The 20,625-nt window shown below is 32.0% G+C and overlaps 1 protein-coding gene and 1 pseudogene across 1 annotated transcript; both read right to left on the bottom strand.

Moving 5' to 3' along the window:
• Positions 1–7: 7 nt before the first annotated feature.
• Positions 8–3,377, bottom strand: LOC128182925 (E3 ubiquitin-protein ligase TRIM36-like). The gene has a single exon (XM_052851704.1). The coding sequence runs from the start codon at positions 3,365–3,367 to the stop codon at positions 1,766–1,768; it is 1,602 nt and encodes a 533-aa protein (XP_052707664.1). The 5' UTR covers positions 3,368–3,377; the 3' UTR covers positions 8–1,765.
• A 12,531-nt stretch (positions 3,378–15,908) lies between these two features.
• On the bottom strand, positions 15,909–17,849 carry LOC128185955 (uncharacterized; annotated as a pseudogene).
• Positions 17,850–20,625: the final 2,776 nt, after the last annotated feature.

Here is a 20,625-nt window from a genome sequence, read left to right as displayed (position 1 = left end):
ATTAATACTGAGCGCAGTTGCAAAAGAACAGTTTATCTTTTGATGATATAGTTATATTCAAAAACTATAATTAGATGAAAAGCGCCTATATAGAGGCTTTAAAAACCTATCTGTACAGTTGAATGGTTCTCCTTACGACATGTTAAGTTGATGGAACTATCCATTTCTAAAAATAAAAGCTTTTTTTATCAATTAAAAATGTGTTGTATAATACTTTACAATTCCAAACATTTATATATCAATATGTTTGTTTATTTACACAAAATGTTTAAACATAGACATGCTGTTTACACAATACATCTGACATTAAAAAATGTTTCATCAACATTCTAATACATGTACATTATTATGTATTCACATTTTATTTTCACGAAGTTCTCAAATAAGTTGCTAAAATAAATGTTAGTTGTGAATTTTAAAATACATGCACATATAAATAAAACATACATCTCAAAAATTGAAAAAGATCAATACTTTTACAAATGCTTCAAATTTATAGATAAATGATTTAATTCAAACTTAATTAACATGCATGTCAACACTGGTTGTGGATTAGTAATATAATTCCTGTGCACCACATGTTTCCAATCAAAGATATCTACACAAAACACAAATAAAACGTTTGATAGCAATATTTTTTTAATGATAAAATATGTCTACCTCACATACAAATGAAGTTGAATTTGAATTCTAATGTGTGAACATTAAGATATAATACTTGTCAAATATTAATATCGAGCTTCTCTGACCCGCTCACAGAAAACTTCTACAGACTAGTGACAGTAACAACAAGGCCTAATATAATAATGGTTTGTTTCCACTTTCATGCTGAAAAAAGTTGGGTCGGTAGGTCGGAATTTTATATATATAATTTTTTAGATACTGCAGTGTGTATTGAGCAGTACTGTAATGTTATCAATACATGCAAGCTATATAATGACTCTGCCGAATGGTTGAACATGAGAAATACTTTTTATCTTTCCTGACTATTGAGGTGGCCTAAAGAAACCAAAGAAAAACGATATTATATATCAGATTCTTCCTCTGCCAGTGATTAGAGTATTACCAATATCTACAACACTTGGGAACATACAACCATTTTGAATAAAAACGTTTGAGTTATACTGATTGGAAAAGAGTACTGCTACAAGCGATTCTGTGACCAAAATGGTGAGTAAAAACTTTTCCATATCGGATGAAAACGGAAACAAACGATTTTCTTTCAAATATCCTTAAAAAAAATTGGAGTCGGCGGTAAAGCTAGGGTCGGTTGGGAAAGCGGAAACAAACCATTTTTTTCTTAGGCCCAGTTTAATTCTGTTTTTGAAGTAGATAATCAAGGATTATCAAAAGATCTGTAGGTTTTATATTAACACAGCTAGAACATAAAGTCAACATGAGACAAGGATTAATTGATTTTTAAAATCTTTAATAACTAACGTCTGTTAAATTCTTTTTACTGAGATCAATTGCAAAAGAACATTAGAGATATAATTATGATTATATGATATAATTATATTCAAAAGTCTCTAATTATATGAAAAACGCCAATATACAACTGACATTACAAAACATTTCATCAACATTCTGATACATGTACTTTATATATACACATTTAATTTTCACAAAGTAAGTTGCTAAAATAAATGTCTCATTCAGACTCTTTACATATTATATACTGTTCACAAATAATATTCACTAAGTAAAGTCAACAGCATAAGTAAACTTACATGTGTATTGATCTAATATAATTCACACAGTTTAATTATCTGCAGTATTTGATTTTTTTCACTCTACCTGACCTTTCGGCGACAAAGAGGTTGTCCCTGGTGTCCACACATAAACCACGTGGATCCTGTAAGTAACAGTTGTCAATGTAGCAGAGAAACTGTCCGTCGTAGTTTAGGATGTGGATACAGTTGTTGTAACAATCTGTAGTCAGTATTCGACTCTGGCTGTCTGTAGTAATGCCGATTGGACTAAATGTTTTCCTGGCTTTGGAGGAAGGACCGGTGTAGGTAAACCGGATATGTCCGGCCTGACTGACCACCACTAATGCACCGGCTCTAAGGTCAGCCACACAGATGTCTAGGTTTCTGTTCTCACATATATATTTAGGGGAAAATCCGGATACATAGAAAGGATGTCCCATGGGATTGTACTGAATACTTTGTTTTTCTTTGAAGCCAGAGTAACGCACAATTTTTGTTTGCCTTTCATCATCACTGTCCATTAGAACCAAGAAGTCTCCAAACGAGGTACTACAGACATAAAGAGGTCTCCACCTACGTAGTCTGATGACCTTGACCCTGAAATGTATCTGTGTATTCTTTACTATGTTTACAGTTCGAGCATCTTCATCAGTGTAAACTAGATCTCCATTCCTTGTCACTGACATGTGCCTTGGCCCTTGGAGGGTCTTAGTTTGGATTGACTTAACAACCTCTCCCTGCAGGTTGTAGAGTCTCATGACTATGTCATTAAAACCACATGTCCATATTTGTTCATCACTTGGACAGGACACATTTTTTAAACCTCTATACTCGGTGTTTATAGATGCAATGATCTGTGGTTTATCAATGAGCGGTTTGATAGATAACGCTGGCAGAAATCCAAACTGTTGATAAATTTGTTCTTTATTGATCTTTTGAGGGATGAAACTTGGTAAGCTGAGTTGAAGTTTTGTGGGGTATCTTTTGAATTCAGAATTCCTGGATTTGTAAGCACAAATTTTATTCATCTTATTGGTCTTCAGTAATTTATTCAGATCAGAAATGAAATGTGTGATTTCAGAAACACTATGTTTGATTTTATCTTCCTGCCAGTCTAGGGCGGTAAGATGTCTTGAGTTCATTTCAAAAAGATCAGCTTTTAGTTCCTTCATAGCATTGTCTATTTCTCTGCGCATTTCTTCTCCATGTTTGTTGATAACTGTTATTAATTTTTGAAAGTTTTTATTCAGATCAGCTTTCTGAATTGGAAAACCAGATACTATCTCACAATATTTAGGATAAATGCTTTTCTTAAGCTCTTTTAAATCTTTTTTCAAAACGCATTTTTTGTTTTCGAGTTTTTCCACTACGTTAGCAAAGTCATGATCATTATGTTTCCCAGAAGAAACACACTCCCCACAAAGTGGAACGTTACAACGTTCGCAGAAAAGATAACATATTTTTAAAGAATGTTTTTTACATTTAGAAATAAATTTCAAAGGTACCGCTTTGTGTTCTTTGAATTCATCAGAAAGATGTTTTTCCTTACAGTATTTACACAGATATTCTTTGCAAATGATACAGTGTAACTGGGGGCCCGGACTCTCACAAAGATGACACCGTGCCACATCATGGAGGCTGTACTCAGGATCCATGGCCAACCATCTACTGTAATATGAATGGGATCTCTATTTTGTATTTGTTATAATTAGTATCACAGAGTAAAATTAGATTTATTATACGATAAAGACCATATGCATGATAATAATAATATTACTTATTACGTTTGTTACTGACTGTTTACAGAAATATTTGGGGTCGGTCCACAGAAGGCGAGGCGAAGCCGAGTCTTTTATGGACTTTATCGACCCCACAAATATCTGTAAACAATCAGTAACAAGCCTAATAAGTGTTTTGTTTTGTCGAGTTTACCTACTTTCTGAGATAATGGCCATATTTTTTTTTAATTCAAGAAAAATCCTTAACAATTTTACCCTATGATTAAGATTTTCTTAATTGTGAAAATAATACAAATGGCTAAACTCTTTCAAAAATGAAATTCAGTTTATGAATGGCAGTGACACTAAACAGACATTATCTCAGAAAGAAGGTCATTGACCTACTTTTTTGGAAGTGAAAAATAGCACTACCATGATAGGTCTTTAACACACAATAAATGGTTTTCCATTATTATCAGTGAATTTTTTTTCATTCTGAGTAAACTTATACCCTAAGGCAATATTTATGACGTCATTTCTACATTATAAAGTCACTTTAGATACTTATTGTGTATTGTGATCGGCTTCGGCCGATCACAGTTGTGTCCATATGAGGCATCTGGCAAATTTAACTATATGCGCACGCATTGCGCCTTGCATTATTTTATTTACTATGCAATGACAACTTTATTTAAATTTTTAATTAGACGTAGATTACTAAAACGATAATCTTATCCGTTTTCTGAAAATAAAACATTTATAGAGTTACTTACATAATGATTCAAATCACGTTTATTCACATATGCGTAAGAATATTAGTTGGAAGTATAATTCGCCTTCTAAAAGTAAAGATCATTCATGCCTTGCCATTTCGGAAATCAATAAAACAGTGCTATATATAGTTTATTGCATGCAGCGTATATTATAAAAACAGAGCTGACCAATGATATTTCATGTCGATCATTCCTTTAAAAGGAATACTTGTTTTCAATATGATTTCAACTATCTTCAATCTTCAACCCTAACCTTGATCACTGCGTATGAGCACAAGTAAACGTCATAGCGCGTCTTAAATGTATTTGATATTGATCAAATGAATGCTTAATGGTAAGTTGAAACTTACATAACCATTTTAATGATTATGTTCTTTTGAAATATATTCGTTAAAACATATCTTTTTTTATTTAAAAAAAATTCCCGCCAAAGGCAATTTATTTGGCAGCAGAAGCGTAATAAATTACATTTTTTATTGCTGTCCCATCAAAAATTCATACCCCCGACAAAAACCGTATACTAGTATTTAATGGCTTTAAAGAGATGATAAAAAATATTTCATGAAAATTAACATCAAAATTAATTTAAATATAAGAATCGAATACTGTTATACCAAGGAGCATTTTTTCCGATATGTATATAAAATGAATACATTGTAGTCATATCTATGTCTAAAATCATCTCCAGGTCAGACGCGACCTATCTTCCATTATTTTTTATTTTTCCTACTGTCAAAATGTTAAGATATCTACAACGAAATTCCAAAATTATATTTTCATGTCATATGATATTTTACTATTCGGATGTATAGTTTCAATTGAAAAATATATACTATGACTTTATAAATAAGCATTCAATTGATTTTTGCGTAATATAAAAAGAAGGATTCAAAAAGTATTAAAAAAAAAAGTAATGCACCCTAGATGAACAGGTTTAAATGAAAATTAAGAAGAAATAATTTATCAAGGCAAATTATCAAAAACGGAGGGACGCTGCGTGTGTCCTTAAACATGGTATGGTAAACATGGTTTATGTGGAATTCTATTTTAGTTTTTGTTTTCAATACATTCATATCAATCCATTTAAAGTTACACATTCATATATCATTCAATTTCACATGCAAACGATTATTATTTATTTGACGCCATTATTTTCTGATCATGTATTAAGGAAGCTAGGCTTAAAAAACCCATCAAATTTGCCTTAAGTTTTAAATGATAATTTGTTAGCTAAAGCTATACACAATTATTTAGTGAAGAAAAATTCCATTAAATTTAACTTTAAGCTTAAGGTTTGCATGATTTTATAGTAATTCATATGCATATCTCTTTTTCTTTCAGAGATTAGCGTAGTATAAAATGCCCACAACCGTAAGAACAAAACTTATTCGGTGTTTTTGATCTAAGTTGCGTTTTCACAAATTACATTGTTAGCCTTGCTGTAATATGTTGTAATATGATAACCATTTCTACCTTTTTGGATAACATTTAGATTTTTGCAAAAGCAATTCAAGTTACACATTGTTTTGCTAAACTGTCATTGGTTAATGCCCCTTCTATTTACACTTGAGTAATATTGTTCCTTGTTCCTTATATGAACGGTAGTTTTTGTATTAAGTGAAAAAACGCACTTTCTATGTAACTGATATCTTTTCCTCGTTCATGAACTACCCGTTTTTTCATACATTATATTTACAATTGATACACGCACATATATGTTTAGTATTCACATACTTACAATGTATATTTTTGTAGACATATAATGCATTCGCAAAGAATGGTTTAAAACGAGATATTTGTTTTGTTGAAAAAACATAAAACATCAATAATGTAAAATGAAAAATTGAAATGTACATCTCTTGGGGTTCAGGGTTAACGATATATATATATATATATATATATATATATATATATATATATATATATATATATATATATATATATATATATATATATATATATATACTTCCCTTCTAGTTCTTTGTGCGTACTTTTTCAAACCATGTTTTTACCATAGAGGTAAAGTGTTTACAATCTTTGACACAAATCTATTGAATGCCTTAACTTCCTTCTGTTGATAACATGCATGATTTGTTAATAATTATTCAATGATGATAGATTGCAATTGTCTTTTTATTGGATAATTCCTAACTCTAAGCTGATATTTTGTCACTTATAGTTTTAAATTCATCATGATGAAAAAAATAATGTCTGGTATTTCGGGGACATACACATACCTTTATTTTCAGCATGTTATAATGACATTTTCATCGATTTTGTATTTTTAACTGAACGAATATTGAAACATTTCGAACTTTAAATTCCAATTAAGAAATTTTATTGTTTATAAATACAGAAAATATGACAAACCTTCTGTCCCTTCCTGCTTCCTGGTGTTAACTGTCGTAGATAATACAAAATGGCGATGTATTTCATACTTGATTGCATGGTTTATTCATAAGACCAGGACCTGATAACGTTACAACCGGAAACTAGTAAACTGTACATATAGGATCCCTCATGATTTCCGATGTTATATGATTTTTATCCAACGAGTTGTGTGTTTTCTAGAAAACACACAACGAGATGGATAAAAACCATATACCATCGCAAATCATGAGATATATTCTTTAACACATTTACATCTCAACACCCCTCAACTGAATTAAAATAATTCACTTTTTTATTCTACGTCAATCAACCGCCTGAACCTACGTAATGTTTAATTATGACGTCACGTGGCGTAAGAACGCAGTGGAATATCAAAAATTTATCCCATGAGTGTTATCCACCGTATATTGCGATAAACATGTAATAAACCTTTCTATGAAATAGCAGATTAAATTCTAACTGCGACTGCAATTCTTGATGTTTGAAAAGAGAGAGAGAGAGAGAGAGAGAGAGAGAGAGAGAGAGAGAGAGAGAGAGAGAAACCAGCTTGGGAAAGAATAATAATGTATCAAAACCATCCCAATCACGTACTATGACATTTCATGAGTACTGTGAGAGGGATTTGCCTCTATTTGTGTCATTATTATATATGAAAGTCTTAATATATACCGTGTTTACAAAATTTTATTCATTTGAATTCTACTTATCAGATGTAATTCAAATATCTAATTTGTTGAAATTAAAAAAAAAAACAAAGTTTAGAAATTATTTGCATGGATTTCTTTTATATGATTCTCGTTTGATTACACGTGTCACGCATGTGGTCCTCATATTGAAGATTTTGAATTATGTGTATATTGCTTCATATGATCCACATATGTTCATAAAATACTTGTATGGTCCGCCACTTATGATACTCATATGACCTGGTACAAATATAATACGCATATGATTATTATATGATTGTTATATAAAAGGCTCTACGTGTGTGGCGAAATTTCCTATATATAGTGCTGGAAGACATTTTGATTGCGAATTCAAATAGATCACATCCTCCAATGACGCAACGCAATATTCAACGCAAAGAATACCAAAACATACATCAAGAATCAAAGAGAAAACGATTATAATAAAGAAATAAGTTGTCTTTTTTCAGGACATATATGTATTATTGTCTACTGAATCATAATAAACTAGATATATTAAACTCAATTTTACTTCAGTGTTTAATTCAGTTATGAAATTTTCAAACGCACACATCTATAAATAAAAGATACATACGGTATACATCTCAAATATATACGAAAATCCAACATTTGAAAAAAAAATGCTTTTATAAATAAATGATTAAATTCACATTTACATAAACATACAAGGCACCAATAATTAAATGTAATAATGTAAAGAAAAAAACCCTCAATGCACACCATTTGTTTTCCACTTACAAATCTCTGTACAAGCAGAAGTAAAACGTTTGATAATAATATAAACATTTTTACATATTCCGTTCCGTTTAGATTTTTCGACTTCATATTTATGTTTATGCGAATCAATTTAAATTTGCATTCTAATGTGTGAAAATTAAGCTATAACACCTGTCAGATCTAAATAATGAGATTCCCTGATCTGCTCACGTAAAACGTCTATGGACCAGTAACAGTGATAGGAAGTCGTGAATTGAATTGAAGATTCAATGATTACTCAGAGATCTGTAGGTTCTATTATTTTCACAGCTAAAGCATATTGTCAACATGCGATTACGATTGAGTTTTAAAATCTTTGATTACTTTCTTTTGTTAAATTCTTGTCACTGCATAATATTGCAAAAGATATTTTTTGTATCTTTTATAAATATGATGATATTCAAAAGTTTCCATTAAATTTAAAAGCGGCAATACACAATTTTAAATCCTAATTTACAAATGTAGCTGTACATGGTCCTCGTTACTAAATGTTCATATGATAGATGTGTTCAAATCTCTGAAAAAGAATATCCATGCAACTCTGAAAAGGAATGTATGTTATTTTTCCGGTCTTTATTGATTTACTGATAATGTATTAACATGACATGTTCTTTACACGTAAATTTTATATTCTAAACAATTTATTTACGCACTTACATATTTACATTCTATTTTCATATTTAAACAAAGTTTGTCTGCAGGGCGGAAAGTTCTCACAACTCACATGATTGAATTTGGACTAATTTTGAGACAAGCTGCCAGTAACCGCGAGTTATTTGACACATTTAAGGTAGTGTGAAACACTTCCATGTTGAGACGTATTGTTTATCGAGATAAACAATTAAATGAAGTGTCATTATATAAGTAGTTTTCTCCCAATAGTGTCACCTTACAGCGTAGCACAATGGGTTAGACAATCTGTAAGTCATTAGTTCGAATCCCGCTCGGGGTTTTACAATTTATACCTCTCCCAATATTTTTGAAAGCTATTTTTAAATAAATATTGTAAAATTTGAAACCAGTGTTATTATTTCAACTATAATTTACTTTAATCTACGTTAATATCGACAGATGTCCCATACCTCCTTAAGTGGATAGGATATAATTCATAGTTTTGAAAATTAGCCACATTTAATAAACTTCTGGTTTTTCAAACTGCCCAAAAGGTGGTAATTCATTTCAAAATTTCTCCTTAACAAGGGAAGAAAGTGCACCTGACTACAAAAATGAAATAAATTGTATAGGACATCTTAATGTTAAGGTAATAACAGGAAACAATGAAATTCATTGAATAATAATATTACACTGCATCACCCAGATCTCCCTTAGGAAGACACGCGACATTCCTCAGTTTATAATAATTTTCCATGATAAATTATTTCTTCTTTATTTGCATTTAAACATGCTTATGCCCAAATATTCAGTGTACATTACCAGTTTATTTTGGAAGTAGGAAAAATTTGAAATTTTCTTTAAATAGCATGCAACATATAACTGAATGTTTATTAATAAAGTCAAAGTATATTTTTTTCATTTGAAATTATTATAATACAACTTTTAAAATATCATAAAACATAAAAACATAACTTTGTAACTAGACTCTTGTTGCAAAAGCAACAAAAAGGTCTTCCGTTTTGATATACATGTATCAATTTAACTGTGAGACATTGCTTCTCTAACAGAGAAAAAAGTGGATATGATAATTATTGTGAATGATATATACATGTACGGACGTTACTTACATGTAAAACAACGAGAATGAAAAAGAAATCAATTTCTGAAGTACTCTCTGTGACGACCGGAAGTAACACCGAACTAAACAAAAATATTAACCATTTGTACAATCATAAGTTAATCTTTCCTCAAAGTTTGGTTGTTCACGTCTCTGCCAAATCTAAGATCTCTTTGAAACAATATTTTTGTCTCGGGACCGGAAACGGACAAACGGAAGTGATTAAAACAAAAGCTGGTATTTCTCATAAATTTGCTCAGCGTACATCACTGTTTGTCAGGCTAGATGAAACACCCAAGAAAGTCGGTTAAACTTTTTAAAAACGTGATTTGTTTGAACCCTTCCGGTAAGAACCGGAAGTGACAGTTGACAAAATTAAACCCGGTAAACACATCCCCAATCAAATTTCTATCAATTATTAAAGTTTCGTGTCTAATTCGCTTACAGTGACAAAAATCTCGGGGACATCAAATTTGTAAAAAGGAAAGCTACATAGAGACATTTGAGATATCTCACCGGAAGTAAACTTTATTTGCTAATTTAACATTATATAGATGACATATGTAATATTGTATACTGATATTTCATTTTATGTAAAATGAATAAAATATGAAAAAAAAAACAAATTTTTGAAGTGCTTCCGGTGACGACCGGAAATTATGCCGATCAAAACAAAATAGTGTATACACATGTACATACATAGGTCTATCATCCCACTAAGTTTGATTGTTCAAGTCGTCACCGTTTTTGAAATCTCTAGGAAACAAGGTTTTTTGTCTCGGGACAGGAAACGGACAAACGGAAGTGTTCAATGAAAATGAAAGTTAGTATTTCTTAACCATTACAAAACAGGACTTTATTGGCTATCAACATATCTTATATTGTCAAACAAAAACAGTTAAACTCTTAAACAACTTGAATTGTTTGAACTCTTCCGGTGTGGACCGGAAGTGACGGTTGACAAAATGAAAGCGGTTAAACACATCTTCTATCAAATGTCTATCAGCCATTTTAGTTTTGTGTCTTGGTCACTTACAGTTTCTGAGATCTCGCTGTAATAATATTTGTTTTAAAAAGAGTACCTGAGATATTTGAGATTTTGAGATTGAGTAATTTTTTTTTTCAAATAATCATCGGATAGATGACATATGAAAGCGCTTATACTTATATTTCAATTTTGTGTAAAAGAAATAAAATGCGTTAAAACATAATTTTTTGAAGTGCTTCCGGTGACGACCGGAAGTTACGACGAACAAAACAAAAGTGTTTAAACACATCTACAACTATAGGTCTATCATCCCTTAAAGCTTGGATGTTCAAATCTTTATCGTTTCTGAGATCTCGATGTGACAAGCGGACGACAGGAAGTCGATTTTGAAAAAATAAAAAAAAAAACGCCTCGAGATACGATCATTTTCTATCACTCCTGAAAACTTGAATTAAATCGATCCAGCCATCTCTGAGATATCTTGTGGACAAAAAATGGGAAAAAAATAATAATAAACTAGACACGATCTCGTTGCGAGCAACGAGGAGGTCTTCCGTCTGATTTTAGAATTTGTTCTATCTTGATTTTGCTATTTAACAGTTAAACATGATTTAGAATAACAAAAAACAGGGTCTACATTCTAGGGGGCCAGATACTATTTTGTTACAGGTGTAAGAGCTTTGTTCAACAAGTGTTTAGAATTCGTCACTGTTCTTGAGATATCTTAGAAGAAAAAGTTTTAGGGGCCGGTCCCTTATCTCCTTATTGGAGCCGCTGAACCAAATTTTGAAGATTGCATGTTGTTAAGTACATCATTTTTAGCATCTTTTCTTCTAAACTGCATTTCAAAATATTTTTTCTTTTTGAGATATAGATGGTCATAGTTTTGGACTCTTGACCTCTAAAAAACCCTCATTACATAACACATGACATTACATTGCTTGGATACATAATTGTAAGATAAACATATTTGCTTCTATAGCCTTTCATAAAATATCCCTCAGTAAAGAGCTACAGATGAAAGACTTTAGAGCCCTTTGGTCCCCTAATTTGAGGGGCCAGCCCCTTTTTCTTGATATCAAATAAAAGGTCATTTAAATTTCAACACATTTTGTTTAACAATTGTTAAGAGATTTGTTACCGTTCTTGAGATATATAGGAAAGAACGTTTCAGGGGGCGATCCCTTAACTGCATTTAACGAAATTTTGAAAATTGCATATTATTTAGTACATCATTTTGACTATCTTTACTTCTATACTTTATTTCAAAATATATTTCCTTTCTGAGATATGGATGATCAAAATTCTGGACTTTTGGCCCCTTAAAACCCCTAATCACGTAACACACGATAAAATCATTACATTGCTTGGATAAATAGCTGTAAGATAAACATATTTGCTTCTATAACTGTTCACAAAATATCCCTCAGTAAAGAGCTACAGATAAAAGACTTTGGAGCCCTTTGATCCCCTAATTTGAGGGGCCAGCCCCTTTTTCTTGATATCAAATAAAAGGTCATTTAAATCTCAACACATTTTGTTCAACAAGTGTTTAGAAATTTGTTACCGTTCTTGAGATATATAGGAAAGAACGTTTCAGGGGGCGATCCCATAACTCCTTATAGGGGCCATTTAACGAAATTTTGAAAATTGCATATTATTTAGTACATCATTTTGAGCATCTTTACTTCTATACTTTATTTCAAAATATTTTTCCTTTCTGAGATATGGGTGATCAAAATTCTGGACTTTTGGCCCTTAAAAACCCCTAATTACGTAACACATGATAAATCATTACATTCATTGGATACATAACTGTAAGATAAACATATTTAGGGTCTTCCGTTTTCAACGGAAGACCCTCTTGTTATTCTTCGGTTTCTTTTTATTATTATACTTTTTCTTTTTTTTTCTGACTTCTTTTCGGCTTCATAACTCAAAACGTTTTTGACCGATTTTTATGAAACTTTCAGAGATAATTTGAAATTATAATGGCTCAAAGATGTTAAAGTTTCTATAGCAACGTCTCCTCCGTTTTTACGTTACGTCATTTTTAAAATTTTCAAAAAGTCATGTTGTCTGCGGCTTTTTTCAAAAACGATTCAAGATAGAAAGTTGAAATTTTTAGAGCTTATATATTGATCATTTTACCTCTGTAATAAGGCTGGAAATAAAAATCCGTCACTTCCGGTCGAAACCGGAAGTAAATCAAATTTTTCGAAAATTTGAATTTTTTGATCAAATAAAAAACGTATATGTATTTTGTAGAGCTAAATAAGCTGAATTTAACACTGAAAACCGTTTTAAAATCGGATGATTCATTACAGAGATATTGGGGTTTAAAAATTGATTTTTCCGGAAATTTTGATTCCACGCTATTGGTTTAAAAAATAGCATAAAGTTAAAAGTTAAATTAACTCGTAGCTAAAATAGTTGTTAAGTCGTACTTGAACAAATTCGGATTTTTTTTGTTAAGTCGTTCTTGAAATCGGAAAGGTTTTTGTTAAGTCATACATAAAATCATTCGTATTTTGTTAAGTCGTACCAGGAATAATTCGATTTTTTCATCTTTTTATTTTAGTTACTTTTGTTATTGGTTTAAGAGCTCTGCTTCTGACAGGAACTTCCAGCTTTACTTCCGACATTAACGGAAGACCCACTCGTTGCTTTGCAACGAGCTTTGCTCTAGTTGCTTCTATAACTGTTCACAAAATATCACTCAGTAAAGGGCTACAGATGAAAGACTTTAGAGCCCTTTGGTCCCTTAATTTGAGGGGCCAGCCCCTTTTTCTTGATATCAAATGAAAGGTCTTGTAAAAATTAATCTTTTTTGCATTACAAGTGTTAACAAAATATTTTTCAGAAAAGAGACAAATTAAGAAAACCAGTAAAAATTACGACGTTTTTTTAGTCTCAATTTTCGGGACCAGGCGAGCTTAAACGCCTTTTGAGCATGACAAATATGAACGCCAAATAGCACATCTACAATCTCTTGTCTACAATCCCTGAAAGTTTGAACTCAATATCTTTTACCGTTTAGGAGGAGATCCCTGGACAAGCCGACCCTCTGAAAATCGTTAAAACGTCATTTTCTCAAGAACGGAAATGACGTCATCAAAATAAAAAAATGTATATTAAGTTCGGATTAATATCTATAAGATCTGAAAGTTTCACGAAAATCGACTAAGCCATTTTCGAGAAATCGCCTGCACAAATTTTGTAAGAAAAAAAATAATAATAATAGGGAAAAAGAAACCGAACGAAAACAATAGGGTCTTCCGTTGGAAAACGGGAGACCTTAAAAACATTACAATCTCTATAAGGTCTTCCGTTGGAAATGGAAGACCTTAATAATAAGAAACATTACAATCACTATAAGGTCTTCCGTTGGAAACGGAAGACCTTAATTACGTAGTGGAAATCTTACATTGTGGAGATCGAAAAAAAGAAGAGAAAATCATGGAAGAAAGGTCGCGTCTGACCTTAAAGTCTGTCATATGATAAATATCTATAAGTCCTAAAGCGTGCCTACTGATAAATGAACGGAAAACATTTATTTATTTTATTTAAAATTTTAAGGTCTTGTTATCATTTCAGAAAGCTTCGAGTTACACAGGCTCTCTAATTGTTTTAAAAAAACAAAAAAGTGTGTTATTCTTCCCGAAAGGTAAATTACAGTGAAAAATATTTTACATTAATTCTGTTCCGATTAAAGAACCATTGGCCTTAGGTCATGAATAATAAGTACTTGTCGTACCTTTGCTTTCGTTCTGGTTGAACAGTTTATTATAAAAAAACTATGAAGTTATGATCTTGATCCCGTCCCATCTTCCTGTATTTGTTAAAGGTTGCACCCCATTATTATATTGTGCTACAAGTTGCTGTCCTTTAAAAAAAGGACTACAACACGTGGACCCTTTGCATCTGTTTCCAACGAAAACGTGAGAGCCTTAAGATTATCAAAGTTTCCACCGACTCTAGCCGCCTACTTTTAACCACTAAATTTGTACGTTGGATTACGTATATTTATAGCCCTTACTTTCTATCTCAGAATTTAAAGGGTTCTTACCTCTAAAATAATTATGATCTATCTATTAATGAAGTCTGCATGTACAGTATCAGGCATTCGGCGAATTCTACTATTTGCGCACACATTACGATTCGCACTACTTTGTTAACTATGCAGTGAAAGCTTTGTTTAAATTAATTTCATATTTTGATGCATTTTTCTTGAGATTTAAACTTTTATACAGTGACATAATTATTCAATCACACTTAAATGCTTAAAAATTTTTAATCGGGAAGTACTCTAGCCTCACCTACTATAAAAGTAAAGTTAAGTTACATGTGTATACGGAAAACAACATCGTCGCAAACCACGGTTTTGAGTCCACAAATTTTCTATGGAGAGAATCGATATGAATCACACGTGGGTCACCGACGATGGGAAAACAACAAAACATTGCAAATTATGCTATTTGATGCATCTTGTAGTTTCGGCATAACATTAACTTATTTTATAATACTGACAGTTCATATCACATGCCGATTATTTCTTTAAAAGGAATACTTGTTTCTGTACTGACTACTGTTTACCGACAACTTTACAATTACAGCGCCCTTTGAACTTATGTGTGCATATGGCATGGAATCCCGATCCCGATTCAGATAAACTTGAGCTAGCCTGCTTCCCTGAGCTACCCATTACGCACAGGAACCAGGCTAGCTCATGCGCAGGCTGAATTTTCCCCATAGCATCCGGTTTAACCTCGCTTATATATTTTCTGCGTGGACCTCAGGGTCCACGCAATAAAGTCTTTCCAAAAGTAAGCAATTTAGTTGCGGTAATTTAGTTCAAAACATTTTTTTTGAAAATCCCACTAAACATACTTCAACAGATTTGAAGCAAAACACAGTGCCACGACAAAGACAACATAGTTTTTTCACATCACATGATATTGCTTTATACAATTTTTTTTTATTGCAGTGTGTTCAATGTATGCTAATGCATACTATATCATTCGAGTAGAAAATATAACAAACGGGGTGTATCAATAGTGTTCAATAAAAGAGGCTCTTAAAGGTCGGTCCTTACTCAGCAATTTGTTGATTTAAGTTATGAATTTTACTGGTAAGACATCTTTTGTCATTAAAAAACCGAAAAATTTAAGTCTTAACTGGATATTTGACTGAAATATCCAAAATATAAATACATTCATTTTGTTTACATATTGTACACACAGCATGTTTACATATCATAATATTGGATTTTCTTAACTCTGTTTGAGCCATTATCAACCACAAATAGGTTGTCTTTAGTGTCTACACATAAACCGTAAAGCCAGTGTAATTTAAAATTGTCAATGTAGCGGAGGAATTGTCCGTCCTGATCCACGATTTGGATACACTCGTTGAAATGATCTGCTATCAGGATTCGACTTGGCTGTCTGTAGTAATGCCGCGTGGATAGAATGATCCCTTGGGAGCAAAGTGAGGACCGTTGTAAGTAAACCGGAGTTTCCCGGCCTGATTTACAACCACTACTGCACAGGCCGTGGAATCAGCAACACAGATATCGAGGTTCGTGTTCTCACATATGTATTTAGAGTAACCATCAGAGGAATAAAGCGGCTGTCCTTTTCCATCGTACTGAATACTTTGTTTCTCCTTAGAGCCAGAGAATCGTACAACTTTCGTATGTTTATTTCTTTCTGACTCAGAGAAACGTACAACTTCTTCTTCTTCTTCTTCTTCTTCTTCTTCCTGCTCCTCATCGTACTCAATCTCATCGTCCTCATTCTCGTCATCCTCATACCAATTCACGTTCTTTAATTTTTTATCCTTTTCCTCTCCCCTAATCATCAAAACTAGGAGATCAGCAGAGGAAGTAATACAAATATTGCGAGGTATCCATCTCTGCAGTCTGATCACTGTTCGTATATGTGCATCTTTTACTATGTTCACAGTTCTATCATCTTTATCAGCATAAACTAGATCCCCACTCCTTGTCACTGCTATGTCCCATGGACTGTTCTCTGACCTTGTTTGGATCGACTCCACTATATCTCCCTGCAGATTATAGAGTCTCAAAATGTTGTCATCATATCCAGACGCCCATATTTGTTCATCACTTAGACAGGATACACTTCGTAAACCTTTAAACTCTCTACGCTTTGTGTTTATATCCGCGACGATATGTGGTTCATCAATAAACGGTTTCTCAAGGGGAGAAGCCTCAACACCTGGGAAATCCATGGTGTAGACCTGTGTTTCTGTTTCAATAGATAACTCTGACAGAGAACCTAACTGTTGATAAAGCTGTTCTTTGTTGATCTTCTGAGGGATAAAACTGGGTAAAGATACTGTGAATTTAGGAGGCAGTTTTCTGAATTCAGCATTTCTGGATTTGTAGTCAAAGACAAGGTTTATATCATTGGAGTTTAGTAATTTGTTCAGTTCATCAATGCTCTGAGTGATTTCAGACAAAGTGTAATTGATTTCCTTTTCCTGCTTTTTTAAAACAGCCGAGTGTTTAGAATTCATTACATCAATATTTGATTTCAGCTTCGTGATAGCTGTATCTATTTCTTTATGCAAGTCTGCGCCATGTTTTTTGATAGCTGTGTTCAATGTTTTCGAGTTTTGATTAAGATCAGTCATTTGAAGTGTGTTGAATAGTGCAATTTCCTTATATTTTGGACAAATACATTCGTCTAGTTCTTGTAAATCTCTTTGCATGACATTTTTAATGCTCTCAATTTTTTTCATCACGTCAACAAAGTCATGACCTTTATGCTCTAAACAGGAAGTACACAGCTCACAAACTGGGATGTTACATTGTTCACAGTAAAGTTCACATACTTTTGTGGAATGTTTCTGACATTTAGTAATACATCCTCGCCTGTGAAATGGTATTACTTTATGTTCCTTAGTTTGATCTGAGAAATATATATGTTCCCCCTCACAAGATTTACACAAATGGATGTTACAAATGCCACAGTGTAAAGAGGGGTCCGGGGTCTCGCAATGATGGCACCGTACCAAATCCTGAAGGCAATACTGAGTGTTCATTTTGTAGCTGCAAATTTAATTGTAAAACTTTTTTTTGTATTACTAGATTCACAATGTATAAGACGTAAGAAAGCATGCGTGACTCTGAAATGAATAAGGTATCGTTGGAATTTTAAAACCAAAAGAAATAAAGAATATATGAATAAAAAAGGTGTCTCTCTACGCTCTTCTGAGTAAGACTGCTTTTATTTGAGACCTTTGTTCTTAGTTTTATCTAATTGAGAACAATTATCAGACTGAACAAAAAAAGATAACACAGGAAAAAGTAAAAATACATGTTTATAACTAACGGTTCGATTTTATATATATATATATATATATATATATATATATATATATATATATATATATATATATATATATATATATATATATATATAATTTGATGTGGTTTGTCTAGAAATGTCTTTATCTAAAAATTAACATTATAACGAATAGGGCTCAGTGATGTAAATCAAAAGAAAGAATACGTTTAAGGTAAAATTCATTTAAAAATTACCTAAAATTTCTTTTCTAAGAATTCTATTCATGTATGTTTTATTGGCTAAAATTTTCTGACTCTCTTTGATTTCTACAAAATAATGTTAGTAGATAAAATGTTTATAATGTTAAACATATTAGACGTTTGCCTGTTTTAAAATCTCAATAGTATGTTACTGTAAACCGTAACTGATTTATGAATTGCGCGGTTTTAATCATTGTCTTGCAGTAAAACATTCATTAGAAGATATTCTTTATCTAAAACCTTATGTGTTTAATGGTTTTAGATTGATTTACATGTTCCTATTGATGCAAAGCTGGCTACAGAAAGTTTGCGGAACAAAAAAATGTTACAAAAATAATTGTTAAGGCATATATATTGAATAAATGTTTAATACATGTACATATATATGTTTTAATGCTATATTGATACCTGTAGACATCTATTGCCTTTTCATAGCAAAACCAACAAGCGAGATATTTCGTAAAAGTAACATGAAATGTGTCATATATTGTACTATAATAATGTTGTTTTTCACAGCACAGCAACATAAAGTTGAAAAACCAATATCATATAGACAAGATGTAATATTTACGATATCACAAGATTTTAGCCCCGGAGACCTTTCCTGAAAGTAACACTTAAGGGATGCCCATTGCATTGTTATTGTGTTATGACATATGGTGATACGAACAGTATACACCATATAAAAATGATATCATGTACGCGTAGTTTGTTTTCCTTTATTTTGTGTATTTGTTAATTTCAAGGCTGCGAGGGTTTAACTTTAAATCACTTTTCTTTTCGTTCCACAAGGTACAGATAGCCGCTAAAATGAACCAAAACTCTTTCTGTGGCCTCTAGTGTAAGTACTAGTCCTATTTTATAAAGAAAAGGACAATTTGCGCTTTACGTGACGAGGGAGATATGCTTTATGCTACAGTTAGATATGCCACTGATGGGGCTAGGATACATCAGTACCGTACCCTTCTAAATATAGATAAAAATTCAATGGACTTGAGATCGAATTCTGCTGTGGGTATCTAGACACCAAGCTTTCTAATAAGCTACGATAATTTCATTGAGGTTGAATCTTAAACACAACAGTATTTGAAAAGTAACGAACAATCAATAGTTTGAATTTTAAATATTCATAAATACATACCAAACGACATATATATAAATTTTTAAAAGCACTTACTTTCTGTTCCACCAAGCTACCTGATGTAGCTAACACAAAATGGCGTACATTTCAAGCTTGATCAACCTGGAACCCGTTCATTGGGGAACTCGATCAACCAAGTAAAAGTTAAATAATAGACGAGGATTGATTCAACGTAGATAGGTGCACGGGTGTATTGAATTTTCCTTTCATAATTTTGTTTGTCGATATTTCCTTCTCAGTTTTGAAGTACAGTGGTCTAGTTTGTCAAATTCAATTTTTAGTTCTGTTTCTTTGTACTTTAGTAATCAAAGATCATGAAAATTTCATCACAGCTTGAATGGGTTTTTTTAAACAGACTTACGTTAACTCTTTTAAACATACTGTCATTAAATGAAATGAATAATTCTCAACCATCAGTCCGATACACATAGTATTATTGATATATATCTGCAAGGCAAATGCTTTAGATGGCCTTACTGCAGATCCTAAACATACACACCTTATCAAACTCGACATTTTACATGCTTCTTTATCATAATTATTGGAAAAATATCACTACTGTCTTCTTAACGACTTTTTTACTTTGATCATTCTCTATAATACATGAGATTCAAGTGTTTTTTTCACCATAGCCTTCACCAGGGTTTTAGTTAGTTGCCTGCTTATGCTCGTTATTAGATGCCCCTAACTTTGATTTGGGGACCCGCCGGTAGAGAAGAATTGTACAAATTGGGTGTGGTTTGCGACGATGACAACCATTAAGCATTAATTAATCTATTTTTATCCAATTTCTCTGTGAGTGCATTCATACACGGTACCCTACGTGTTGTCTTATTATTTAACATCGTCATTGTGTTTTATGACTAACTGTCGTTAAATTGTTAATTTTGCAACAGTCCTCTGAAGATACTAAAATGACAATGACAGATTCACATGGAATATTGTAATTTACATTCGGGTTGATTTATTTAAAGAAACATCTATTAAATGAAATAATTATAATTTAATCAAAATATTTTAAAAAATATATTTATTGATTGGCGCATTGTTTCATTGAACTATCTTTGTTTGATTAATTTATTGATCGCAGTGTTCATTGTACATTATAGTTAACTAACTCGATGTAGAAAA

This window comes from Crassostrea angulata, chromosome 5 (assembly GCF_025612915.1).
Source record: "Crassostrea angulata isolate pt1a10 chromosome 5, ASM2561291v2, whole genome shotgun sequence".
NCBI lineage: Eukaryota > Metazoa > Mollusca > Bivalvia > Ostreida > Ostreidae > Magallana > Magallana angulata.
The sequence above is the reverse complement of the archived record's forward strand: the minus strand, read 5'-3'. Positions and strand labels throughout refer to the sequence as shown.